This window comes from Vitis vinifera, chromosome 12, assembly GCF_030704535.1.
Source record: "Vitis vinifera cultivar Pinot Noir 40024 chromosome 12, ASM3070453v1".
NCBI lineage: Eukaryota > Viridiplantae > Streptophyta > Magnoliopsida > Vitales > Vitaceae > Vitis > Vitis vinifera.
In genome coordinates, this window is record NC_081816.1 from 23,864,525 (window position 1) to 23,878,326 (window position 13,802).

At 34.5% G+C, this 13,802-nt stretch overlaps 2 protein-coding genes across 3 annotated transcripts in view; one reads left to right on the top strand and one right to left on the bottom strand.

The window, feature by feature from the left end:
- The window catches only part of LOC100245514 (dynamin-2A), a 30,376-nt gene extending 29,421 nt beyond the window's left edge, over positions 1–955 (top strand). The window contains exon 22 of the mRNA XM_002268275.4: positions 413–955. Within this exon, the coding sequence (XP_002268311.1) occupies positions 413–660 (248 nt within the window). The 3' untranslated portion in view covers positions 661–955. The remainder of the gene's footprint in view (positions 1–412) is intronic.
- Positions 860–13,802, bottom strand: LOC100262534 (uncharacterized). Of its 2 annotated transcripts, XM_002268123.5 has the most exons (12): positions 13,584–13,802; positions 12,016–12,162; positions 11,730–11,912; positions 11,237–11,319; positions 10,945–11,143; positions 9,276–9,397; positions 8,250–8,316; positions 7,636–7,686; positions 6,173–6,225; positions 5,794–6,004; positions 4,220–4,390; positions 860–2,647 (listed from the first exon to the last, which is right to left on the bottom strand). In XM_002268123.5, exons 1-12 carry the CDS (start codon positions 13,659–13,661, stop codon positions 2,585–2,587), a joined length of 1,428 nt encoding a protein of 475 aa, XP_002268159.2. In that variant the 5' UTR covers positions 13,662–13,802; the 3' UTR covers positions 860–2,584. The 2 variants fall into 2 exon arrangements, with proteins under 2 accessions (XP_002268159.2, XP_019079138.1); XM_019223593.2 differs by lacking the exon at positions 13,584–13,802 and having other exon boundaries at positions 12,029–12,137.

The following is a 13,802-nucleotide window of genomic DNA, read 5'->3' on the forward strand; positions in this document are numbered from 1 at the left end:
GAGCATGTAGGTGAATCATTATACCATAAGTGCAAGAGAAGAATCAAAATTCTTACATGACCGGGTTTTAATTTTCTTGATAATGAATTTTTATTCCTATTCCTATTTCTAATTATATGCTAAGCAGATTAATGAATGAGAAATGGAATGAATTTCCAAATTCCTATTTCCTATTCCAACATTCCAAATGAACCCTACAATGCTTTCTTTCAAAGCCAACTGTGGTGAAAATTGAAATCATATTTACTCCTTTCAGTCTCAAAAGTTTTTGATGGAAGTCTTACAATCACGGTTTGAAATTTTTTATTCAGGATAACTTACTCTCTCTGCCTTCACATTTCCAACTTTTTAAAAAAAAAATCTTTTTTTCTTTATTCAAGTTATAACTAGTTTTATATCTCCATTCCTTCAGAGAGCAGCCCGAGAACCCCCGGACCCTCATCAGGTGATGACTGGAGATCTGCTTTTGATGCTGCTGCCAACGGACCTACTGACTCATATAGCAACTCGTCTAGGTCTGGAGCCAATGGTCACAGCAGGAGATACAGTGACCCATCACAGAATGGTGATGCAAACTCAGGCCCAAACTCCGGCAGCCGACGCACTCCTAACCGGTTGCCACCGGCCCCACCACAGTCTGGTTCAAGTTATAGATATTAGATAAAAACCAAAAAAAAAAAGATAAAAGGAAAAAAACTTGAATTCATGCATTCTTGTTGGGGTTGGTTTTTTGTCCTGCTCCATGTATTGGGCATCTGTTGAGAAGCTCAATATTATGTTATAGTAATCTATGTAGAAGAATGGGTCCCCTCTGTAGATAAAGCATTGCAGTTCATATTGTTCTTTCCCCCCCCCCCCCCCCCCCCCCCCCCTTGTGTTTACAAACTGTTGAATCTTTAAGGTGTACTTGGGATCTGTTCATTAAAATTTTCTCTTCTTTGTGGTTTTGCCATCATTTTTTAATTTTTTTTTTATTGGATGCTATATATGTATTTGTTTGTATTGAATTCGATAAGAAACCCACCTCTCCCCTAAAATATGAATATTAATTGTTTAATAGCATGATATACATTGTGGACCCTCAAATTATAACATTGGCTCGGGTTCTAACCCAAAACAGGGTCTTTGTGATTTGTTTGCCTACAAACATGTATGTCTCTCCACATGTAATTGATAATACTCGCCCACTAGCTTTTTTTCTCTTGGATTCTTGCCTTGTAGCTCTGTTGGTATCATTATAGTTTGTGTGGATATCGTTCATTTTGGGTTATAATGCCTCAATTGTTTTAAACAAGCTCAACCAAGGCGATGTGGGATAAGACATTAAAATCACTCCCTAATTGGCCCCAAAAGTAGTTCAAGCATTATCCATCTCAGATGCTCTAAGCTGCATATACACAAACCCCAACAATGTGATGTGGGATATCACATCAAAAACAGTTCAACAAGTTGGAATGAATTGAAATTGTTTGATTCCTTGAAATCAAGGGTTTTGAAACCTGTGTTACTGTACATCTCAGACAAGAGAAAACATGATCATGAACCCAGTCTAGCCTGAAAAAGGTATTGTATACCCATTCTTCATCTCATGCCTTGGCAATAAAAAATGCAAAATCAAGAGTAGTTACATCTATGATTTGATCAAAATTTCTGTTTGGGAATCATATTTTAAAAATGTTCTTATTAAAGATAAGAATAATTTTAATTTAATAAAGGTCTGCCTGTGGTATCATGTTTGCAAGGAAAAATAACATCTGAAAAACAGTTAACAAAAAAATAGTTTCTGCGACAATTCTTGAAACTCACTTGTTTTTAAGAATAAAATGTCGTATGCAAACTTAAATATGAAAAATAGTTTCCTCGACTTATTCTCCATGCAAAGAATCGTACGCTTATATTGATATTAAAGCTTTCAAAGCATCCTCTATATTTTTAATTGTTTCTCAAAATACCGTACAAATTGAAAACACCTCAAATTTGTTCTCAGATACAACATATTTTCAAAACAAATGTTTCAAAAAATTGTTTTTTGTTTGAAGTTTGCCAAATGTATTTTTTGACTTAAACAGATTCCAAACAGGACCATAGCCGCTCTATTTCTCCAAAACACAAATAAATCATGTTAGGAAGTACCGGTTATGTTTCAACTTTCGAACATCGGTTTTAGCGTATATCCCTATCAAGGTGATGGTATCATATCTTCGCTTCACATTTTACTAGTTTCTCAATAAAATTGACACTAGAACATGAAAAGCTTCACAAAAGTTTTGATACCATCAAGAGCAAATATTATGAAAATTTTCCAATCCAGGCTTTGAACATCATATCATATGAAGTTTCATAAGAGCCCTAGACATGAATTCAGAAACTTGCCCAGGGAAGTCCATGGTAAAACCTAATTCAGCAATTAAATAGGGATGTGTTTGCAGTGTAATCTCATTGCTATATTATGTACAAATAAAAAAACATTTGGTCAAGTTTCCTGATATGATTATGACATGTACAAGAAGACCTTTACAATAAAATCTAGGTATGCACTGATTTATTTTCAACTAAATTAGGGTTTAGGAGTCATACTTCAATTTTATGTTTGTATACCATCCTTGAAAGGACCGGATTCGTGTAATAGTTTCATAACAAGCTTAACCTGCAAATGGAAATTAATGAAATGAATCAGATAAAATTGCTCGAAGTCTATAAAAAATTTGCTCTTAAAAGAGAAAAACGTGTGGAAAGATTATAAAAATCATCCTTGTACTTTCCCATATGTCTCATTTGACCTTGAAACTTTTTTTGTTTTTAAAGGAATATCAACCTTAAATCATGACAAAAGGTCAAATAGATCTTTCTATTAAGGTTTTTCATGAAAAAAATTGACGGCAAAACTCACGTGAGAAGCACATGGGTAAATTGAACATATATCCAAACATATCATATAAAAACTTATGTTAATGTATAAATGATTGCCATGCAAATTTTTCATCATAAGATTGACATTGCTTCGGAAAGAAAAAAAAAAGTATAGATGCTAAATTGGGACATGGGCGGAAGTGTGTTTTTTTGTTATTTACCGAAAAACTATAGATAATACGAGAGAACAATATTTTTTCTTTCCTAACGTTCCGGTTGCCAGAAATGAAAAACCAAACATCAAAAAAGATCATTCACTAAGGCGGGTGGGAGAAGGGGGCACGGTTCAAGGGAGGTAGGTGTCATAGCAAGGGTTTTGCAAAACCTAAGTGTAATGTTTTTTTTTTTTTTTTTTTAAATAGGCAAATGTCGAATATACAATAAAGGATTCTAAGCAAAAGGTGCAGAAGAAAGAACCAACCAAGGCGTGATGATTCAACTTTTGTAAATAGTTCATTTGACAAGATTTAGTGGATTAGAGAACTGAGATATATATGACTTTCTCATCCTATCTATAGTATTACTTTGCTAAGAGTTACGCCATCATTTTCATGAAACTTAAAAGGAAAATGTTTCATATACAAGCATACAACTTACAATACTAGTAGATTACTAAGAAGAAAAGAAAAAAGAATAAACAAAATGAAAGATAAGAAACAAATGAAGGGTAGAAACTTTACAAGTTTGCATGGTAAATCATATATGTAAACATCAAACTGGAAAATTAAAAAGAAATAAAAAGATGATCTTTCATTGCCTTAAAACAATGTTGGGTCCATTTGGTAACATTTTCAAAAGCAATTCTCAAAAATAAATTTTGAAAATAATTTTCCTGGGTTATTCTCCATGAAGGCACTGTGTGCCTATGTACAATGCAAAAGTTTTCGACCAATTCTCCATGTTTCCAATTGTTTCTCAGAACACCTTACAAAAAACATTTGAAAATCCTCAAATTTGAGTTTCAAAAAATCACCTTGTTTTCAGAAAATTATAAAGGATCTGCTTTTAATCAAAAATTTGTCAAACATGTTTTTAAGTTAAAGAACTGTTTCCTGTTCTAATGATCAAAAAACTGTTTTCAAGAACAGTTTCTAAACCAAATGAAAGATAGACAACAAATAAAAGGTAGAAACTCTATTAGTTCGCATGATAATTGTATATGCAAACATCAAATTGGAAAATTTAAAAGGAACAGAGAAAGAAAAATTATCCTCAATGCCTCAAAACAATGTAGTTTTTTTGTTAATAAACAATGAATCATTCTTCTACACAGGATTTCAACCTAATAACAAAAAATAACTGTACATACCTGAGCCGTTTCACGCACTAAAAATTCGTTTATGGCTTTCTCAAAACCCTTGTCCAGAAAGTAATGGCAGCTGTAAGTTGTCACAGGCATATAGCCACGCTGAATCTTATGCTCACCTTGAGCTCCTGCCTCTACTTTGTTCAGATTAAGTTCAATAGCTGCTTCTATTGCCTGTGATAATATCACCACACATAAAATAAAGAAACAAATTTATATCACTTTTCAAGCAGTTCACATTCTCACTTCTTTATGTCGTTATACACTAATGAATTTTTACCATAACATGACTTTTTGACAAATTTATCGAGAATTTCCAGTAAGTACTAATTCTTATTTGGTCACATAGGATCAATGTCAACCCTAGTTTTCCTTACAAAGAAAATAAAGTGACATTTCCAGTTGGTTACTTAGATTCCAAAACATAGATCAACAAGAGTACAATCTTTTTTCTGATAGGTAAACAGAGATTGTATTAATTTTAAAAAGTATACACAATGTATACAAAACAACCAAAAAACCAGAAGGTGTGAATACACAAAAACAGGGAACCATACCCTACGAAGAGCCTAACCAGTCCACAAAATCTATTAGTGACATAGAACCATCCCCAATGTACAATCTAACCCAATCCCAAAAAAGACACAAAAAATGAACTTTTAATTGTTTGGTTCAAACTTTCACAATTCTCAAAAGTTCTCCTATTTCTCTCCTTCCAAATGGACAAAAAAAAGGCATAAAGGAGCAACTTTCCAGGCCTTTTTCCTTTTTTTGCCAACAATCGCATAACCATTGCAAAAGTGATAATGGTCCCTTGATTAGCTAAGACTGCAATATCCATGCATTTAGTTGGTAGTTCTAAATCTTGATTTTGAAAATAAATGGGGTAGCATCTTTCCTAGATTGTTCAACCGTATAGAGAATTGGAATATGAAAGATTTTATTCGTTCATTTAATCTTCTATATATAAGTTACCAGCTAATATTTTCCTTCAATGTTCTATGTCGTTGGGGTTGTGGCACAGATTATTTTAGCTAGCCAAGATGGATTGGGTTCCTCGGAGAAGTATTTCAGACATGATGTCCATCAACTATAAAGATTTTGGCAATTCCAAGAGAGGGGTGGTTTTGTGGCAGAATACGTGCATAGCATTAATTTGGGTTGTGTGGCGGGAAAGAAATGCTAGGATATTTGAGGACAAAGCTAGGAATTCGGAGAACCTTTAGGATTCAATTCATTTCCTTGCTTCTCGTTGGGCTTTTTGTTCCGTGGTTTTTTTTCCCTTATCGTGTTACAACTAGATTGGCTAGCAATGTGTAGTTCCAATGGGACGGCCTAGTCAAGGGAGATTGTTAGTAGTTCTTAGTGTAGTGCCTTGTTATCTTTTTGTGTTGTTGAGTTTCATCTCTAGTGGGAGGATTCCTCATCCTTCTATTGTACTTTTTTTTCTATCAATATATACATGTGTTGTTTCCTATCAAAAAAAAAAAAGTTACCAGCTAATATTTCTCATTTTAAATGGTCCTGGTGGACCATAGAGTTCAGCTTTACTGATGAGAACAAAGTCAGATCCAAACCTGGTAATAGCATGCTTCAAAATGCAAGCTAGGATAATAAGCTCGTGGGAGACATCCCCATAAGCGGCCGAATAAAGTATCTCCTCCAATAAGATTGAGAGCTCCTGCAACAAGTTCATCCCCTTCTTCAGCAACAACAAGTAGTACTTGATCTTCCATCTTTGATCCCATGTTGTGAAAGAAATCTCTCGTTAGATAAGGACTACCCCACCTAAGATAAATCAACAGCGTCTTTAGAATGCGACAAGTTCAAGCATTTCAAACGATTCAACATATTTCATGGATAAAGAAAATAATAACATGTTGATTGATAACAATTTAAAAATATAAGAATTTCATTGTAAAGAGATCAGAAACGGTCAAATGATATTGACCATACTTGTTATCAGTGGTGTTCCTATAGAACTTGTAAAAGGAATCCCAGTGCTTAGCCTGCCAACAGATAACCATGAAAAGATAACAGTAAGAGGACCATCAACATAGGGCAAAAGAAGCAAACCAAGTCACAAGTCTACTGATGTGATCTATAAAGATGAATGAAATATTTAATGTAAATATCTAATATAGAACAATGAACATTAGAATCTACAGGAATTAATAAGCTAGAAAAACTTGGGAGGACCAAGTGCTTTTTACCTGTAGACGGAAGCTTTTGACAGGTCTTCTACATTTTACATTTTTTTTGGGTGGAGTGGATCAAACTAATTTTGCAGAAGATATGTATAACTTTTTGTTTTTCATTCAGTCTAAGAAGTTATATGAATATTCTGACTGTAAATGAATGAGTCATTTAATGTCTAAAAATAAAACTTAATTGAACTTTGGATGGTTTTGTAGGAGTGCTGACCACTAATGTTTCTAAAATAAAATCCCCAGAACTGGACCAAAAGAAAAACTCCAGAAAATTTCCTAATAGCCACAACTGAAAACCTAGAACATTATATTGAAGATTTTGACAATATGCTTTTTCATGTATATCATTATAAAGCACTTAATAGATAATCCCAACCAGCCTACAAAAAATTTTACCATCACCCCTTCTCAGCTGCATCTCCACCAATTGAATTCATGGCAAGAAAGTTTGCTGGTACTTAGTTCACATATAATTTAGATTCTAGTTGTTCTTGGTAGATCTACCATTTTAGGATTTGGGCCCATAATATATATCATGGGCCCACACTTGTCATGAGAGGCACAATGACAAAAATTGGATAGATAAATAATGGGAGGAGGACAATAGTCAATGACCTTGGGTTAACCATAGCATTGATACCAAATTAGACAATTAGTTTCCCTAAAAGCTTAAGCTTTTAGGATTGAGATCCACAATGTATATCATGCTCCAACAATTTTTACCAGTCTCCTGCATATAATGTTACTTTTGGCAAAAAAGCTTTTCTATGAAAAAATATTGAGTTTTCTCCTGTCAACCTCGCAATTAAAATGTACTTTTTCCCCTTTTTTTCCCAGTATAGCTGTGCATTCACCATGTAGTGATGAACCAACAAAGTAATGCCTAAAGGAATTTTTTGGCCTCTATTTGTTTATTCTTTTTGCATATTGCCATGTACTGGAGGATGAGTCATTTTAGAGCCCCCAATAAAAAACTCCAACAACTACCATAAACTTCTAAAAGGACAAATGATTTCTTACATTATGAGCCCTATGTACAGTTGAACTTATGGATGTAACAGCTTAACTAGATTATAAAACAGGCCAAAGAGTGAAAACATGATCACACACATTCAAAACAGTAAGTGAAAATGGTAAAAGAAAAATGAATATATGACAAACCCAAAATTACCTCTAATATTCCTAGTTTCAGATATTAATATCAAGTACCTTTATTTCATATCCCCGGAGCCGTTTCATTGTTAAGTTTTGTGTAGAAATCTGCATAAGGAAAGAAGTTTATTTAGATGAGTAGTGAGTTACATACATAATCATAACAAACAAACTGACTGATTTCCATTGGGTACCTGTTATATGTGAGAAATAGCAAGTCATATTACTGTAGTCTAGAGCTCTGTGTGTGTTTGAGGGAAAGGGGGGGAGGAGGGGAGAGAGAGGACATTCTTGTTTCTCTTGTGGTTTCTTTGCTCCATTTGTGTTTCGTCAAGTGCAATATTCATTGCAGATACATATTTCTTTTTCTTTATTGGCAATCAATTTTTTGCTCATAAAAAGGAAGATACTAGAATTAAAAGGAAAACACATTTGTTGGAAGAGGATAAAAATAATAACCCAGGATTGGATGGTACTTCGGATAGTTTCAAATTTTGCTTTTTGTTCATATTTTGTGCAGAATTGCAGGAGCAAGAAAATCAAACATTGTTTTAAAAGACTTAACCATTTTGCATTCTTTATGAATATTTTTCCTTTACTTTGTTTTTATTTCACATTTTGTGCAGAATGATGCATAAGCAGAAAACAAAACACTGTTTTAAAAGACTAACCTTTTTGCGCTCTTGACGAATATTTTTCCTTTTACTTTGCTTCATGTCCATCAAGAACTCATCAAAACTGCAAAACTCACAATATTTTTCAATGCCATATACAAAAAGAAAAACTAAACACAATAAGCACTGAAGTCCAGAGGTAAGTGATTACATAAAAAATTGACACAAACGGGTCAATAATACAAAGCCTGTCAGGAGGTTGGATGAATTTTTTCTTCCTAATATAAAAAGAGAATGAATCCCTAGGGAAACATCATGTAAACTTAAAGCCTCGAGGCCTCTTAAGAAAAAAAAAATGCTCATGTGAGACAAACGAGATAGAATCCAAGGCTCCACAATTAAACCACAGAATTCCCTCCTTTGCCCCTGATAAACTGCCAAGAGCCAAGACAAAGCTACAATGTCAGCCCTCTTTATGTGGGCAGTCTTGAGTCAACAATAACCATAAGCTAGGACATAAACTTCAGTTAACTTTATTTGAAGCATTAAGAAGATTGCCTGACCAACATTGGCAAAAAGAAGAATAGTTTTTGTCATTTTTTCTCATCATTCAACTGGATGACTTGGACTCATGAACATGAAGATGCACATAATGGGGTACTAGAACACCCCCCTCAATCCAGATTTTTGAAGTGCCTCTATGGTGAAGTCACAATTCTAGGATTTCTTCATAGAAACAATAATAGTGTCTGTAATGGCAATTATGTAACTTATTGTCATCTTTAAATTTTTAGTGATGAAGCTACAATATACTAAACAGAGAAATTTCCTCCACTAATCCTCTCCTTTTCCCCTCGCCTTACCTTCCTCTTGAAGCTAAATTTTCGATAAGATATAGCTTTAGAATGACATATATGTATATATATATATAGAACACGAAAGGCAATTATCTCAGCATAGCAAGAACTTCAATTTATTAAAAGAGCAGTGAAGTTGAACCTAAAAAGAATCAAACAGAATAATCATTTTTTTATGCGAATTTCTACCTCACTAGGCATGTTACCACAGCCAAGAATCACTCACTTTTTGTAATTACGATTTTTCCAGTGATATTGCATCCCAGTCCTCTGGAGAAAACCCTTTTCCTTCATTTTGTCCCACTCACTTTCGGTCGGAAAGGTAACATGTAGTGATGAAACTTGGAACTGTCAAAAGATACAGAGTGAGAAATAACCAGCCAGGAGATTGCAATGCAAGGCAATCCATCTATTATTAGCTGTCCTAGTGTAATGAAGGAATACCTTCAAAACTTTTCTTTATCTGATTTTAACATCAAGCATAAAATGGTAGCAGTTGTTTCAGTTAAAGAACGTAACATTTGTGAAGTACAACTAGAAAAATGGCAATGAGGAAAATCTCAAAGGTTAATTATTTCTAAAAATCATCAAAACAAACATTCAGAATTAATAAATGTGAAAGTCGCAAAGAGGACAAAAGTATGGGTGATATCTTTACTCTACTGGTGTTCTTGTACACTTTCTCTTTAAAGAACTTCTTTATAAATATTTCTATTACTATGAGCTCTCTTTCTCTTTGGTGCTTGGGTCCACAAACCAAGTAGTGGGTCAATTGGCTGACCAAGGAGCCCCATTTTTACATGCATTTGTTGGCGATTCCCTTCTTCCCTGGCTGATTGTGTAGGGCTTTGGGTTCCTTGCTGGATTCTATGGTGATTTAGTACAATAGATGTTTTCTAGGCCCTTTGCTGCACTCTTTTCTTTTGGTTGGACTTCAAGGGTAGCTCATCCTTCTTGCAACCCTGCTAATCTTATAATGAATTCATTATCTCTTTGTCTTTTATCAAGAATATATTACTTGCAGTCCTTTTGGTTGCCCAGACAAAGGAGGAACAAAAAGGAATAGTACTTTAAAGATTGCAAAAATAAATAAAAATAAAAATCTTACAACTCATGTTCCAATCCAGAATATTTTGTCTTATGGAACAACAAAAATGTTGAGGTTTTCTAATTTCAGATGAAATGAGGAAAACCAACATGTAAATCTATAATGATGTAAATCAAAATTTTCAAATACTGTTTCAGAACACAGGAAACGTTCATTAGTTTTGAAATGCTATATCACCAATATTTTTTGGACTGGAACTCAAATCTGAAATCAAATAATATAACATTCAACATACAAGCACTGGCAAAAATTGCCAAGGAATCAGAGTACACCAAGAGCATGTTTGGAATGTTGAAATAGAGAATAGGAATGGAAAATCCATTCCATTTCACATTCATCATAGCTGGATTGCTTTATAGAAACAGGAATAGGAATAAAAAATCATTCTCATGGAAACCAAAACCCACTCTTGCTAGAATTTTGATTCCTCTTTTCTACATGGTCTTTTGATTCATCACAATGCCCATCCTATTCCCATTCCCATTTCCACGTTCCAGACACACCCCAAAAGAAAAAGGAAAAACTGAACTGGAGGCAGAAACCAGTTAAGGTTGCATAACTTATCACATGTCAACATAAACCAAGGAACTCTTCAGAATGCAACCCTTATCACATCCATCTCCTTGCTGCTTCTCACATCAAGTGATAGAACTTTTTTAGAGAACACACAATGGAGAGAAGGAAAATATATTCACTAACAATTAGAATGTATGCATATCACTTGGCATACATTTACAAACAAAACCATAAAACAATTAAGAAGAAAACCATTTGAGTCATCAAATACCTTGGCCGTCAGATCCTTCATTGCAGAGACTAAGCTATCAAAGACTTGATCTTTGTATGAGTTATTACGGACTAAAATCCTCTGACCAGTGACTGGAGTAAAAGGTACACAACATTGTAACTTTGGATAGTATCTTGAACCATAACTGTAGTAGGCATCAGCCCAGGAATAATCAAAAACGAATTCTCCAGAAGAATGGCTGCATATCCAAGTTAAAAGATATGAGAACAGCAAACAGATAAAGCCTAAATGAAAACTCAAGAAATATTGCAGAAAAACTGAGATTCTAAACCTTTTAAGATAAAGTGGAACAACACCTAATATATTGTCACACTCATCCTTAGCAATGATGTGCCGCGGCATCCATCCTGTTTCCTGAAATAGATTTGCACACATATTAGAGAGAATGGTAAACTCTTCAGGTATGTTTATGTGTTCCTTTTGTTTAAGAAATGGAGAAATGCCATAAACATGAAATTAAGAAGAACAAGACCATTGCCAGAAAACTATTAGCAATTCATTCGTAAGTAACAGTTCTAACAAGTAATTTGATTTATTCAAGACAAAACGATTATCAAAATTTCACAATCAAACTTTATGCATCAATCTAATATCTATGATTGCATCTGAAACTAACACACCTTATCTACAAACGAAAATACTGAAATGTCCTAAAAGGGATTCCAAATGAAGCGACATTTTCCCCTTGTGATGGAAAATGATCCTTGAATTAATGACTAGTAATAACTTCGGGAGGAAAGGATATTGAAGTAACATTAACCAACCTTCACTGCACACCCTGTCTCCTCCAAGCTTGAAAGAAAACCATGGGTAAGAAATGGATTAAATTTTTCAGGACCCGTAGCATCCATATTGCATGCATCCCAATCTTGAGACGGAACATCTAAGATTGAAGAAACCACTGAAAGTGATATCTTCTTTGGTGCCACCTGATTTTCTGAAACTCCCTGAGTGAAAAAAAAAAAAAAAAACCCAGTACATTGGGATTAAATAAAACAGAACAAAGCATCTAAATAACCATTGTCATTAAAGGACAATCAAAAGAAACACCTCTGGGCCTGACCCTGTCAAAATGAACTCTCCCAGAGAAAGGTCCCTTTCAGTTGGTTCCACAGCCTTCTTAGCTCCCCAAAACAGTGCACTGATTCTAGATGCATGAACTGAATTCTTAATGCCTTGTCCAGAGGGTGATTTTCCCTACAATTCAAAAATCAAAGACCAATTTTCACATGATTCAGTCTAAGGCTAACTTTCCCAATAAAAGAATCATCAAACAGATGGTAGCACAAAGCAAATTACTGCCACATTTTCAAACAAAACAATTAGGTGAATGAGATTAATAAATTTCAATCAATCAGAGAAAAGAATATCTTGGAATATTTGTGAACTGTAACGGAGCAAGTTAAAGGCAATATTTCGTATTGTTGTGTCTTTAATAGACAGCAAGACCATGAACTTCAAGAAGCAAAACAGTTTAATCATTGCCAATTTTCAATAGATTTATTTTCTTGGAACTCATTTCTACCGCTCTTCACCCCTGCTAGATTAACAAGCTAACAGTAAAGTAAGAGCAAGAGTGACTAGTAGTTGGAAACCCATCTTTAATTGGTAGCTTTTCCAATCTTACAATTCACAAAAACACTACAAATCATGAGAAGAATAAAGTGAATTCAAGGAATTGGAAAAATAAGAGAAGTATGTCTGCAATGTACAAGCGAGTAAAAACCCAGTTTGCAACTTCAAGGAGTACACAAAATTATAGGAAAATGCACAATATAAATTTATTAGGGGCATTCCCAAGTCCACTTATCAAGTGATCCACCACCAACTATTTATCCAATCCCGTTAACCACATAATAAATCTTTCTTAAGTATACACAACAAGAATCTATACCTTTCTATCCAATAATTCAAGCACTCCATCATTAATCGACCCTCCAGAATACAGTTCACATAGAAAGCTCCATTATTCAAAAACACCCTATTCTCCTCCCTTCTCCCAAGATTAATGGAATAAGCTACTTCCCAACACTCAAGCCAATTACCCAGTTCAAAAAATATTCAAAACCATCCAGAATTGGCTATACACAACCACTGCCATCCGGAATCTCTCCCTTTCCATCAGAATTCCCCCCATCCATTTTCCCAATAAAACTTTGTTTCATCACAAAACCACCATCCTATTCATACTATAACTTATTGTAGTGATGATAATGAAATGCATATTTGATTCCAATCAAGAACTCTTCATTTCTCATCAAAACCTTTTCCACCACCACCCTTCCAATACCCAAACACCCACCCACCAACCCAAATTTTGACCACCATACCACTACCCTATACATGCATAAACTTAATGCAGTGAAGAGGCATATTTGATTCCAATAAATAAATAAATAAATAATATCTTCATTTCTCAATAATCCTTTGTTCCACCACCACTACCACTCCAAAACCCAAACACCCACCAACCCCAATTGAACCTGACCATAAAAACACTACCCATATACATATACAAACTCATCCATTGATCTCATAATAACAAGAAGATTCATTCCAATCAAGAATGGTTCATGGCATCATTCAACAAAAACATCAAATCCCATAACAAAACTTACTTGGTGGTATGGGAAATGGCCAAGAAATGAGGAGGGCTTGAGGTTTGAGCAGTAGCAGACTGCTACCCCTACTGCCATGGCCGAGAAGAATAAGCTGCTGCTGCTACTGAGAGATTCCGTGAAAGGTTAATGACCATACCATACAACCCCCGGTTACACCCACAGTCCCAATGTGCTTGGCTTTGCCACGTGGCAATCTCAATGCCAGGTGTTTTCTTT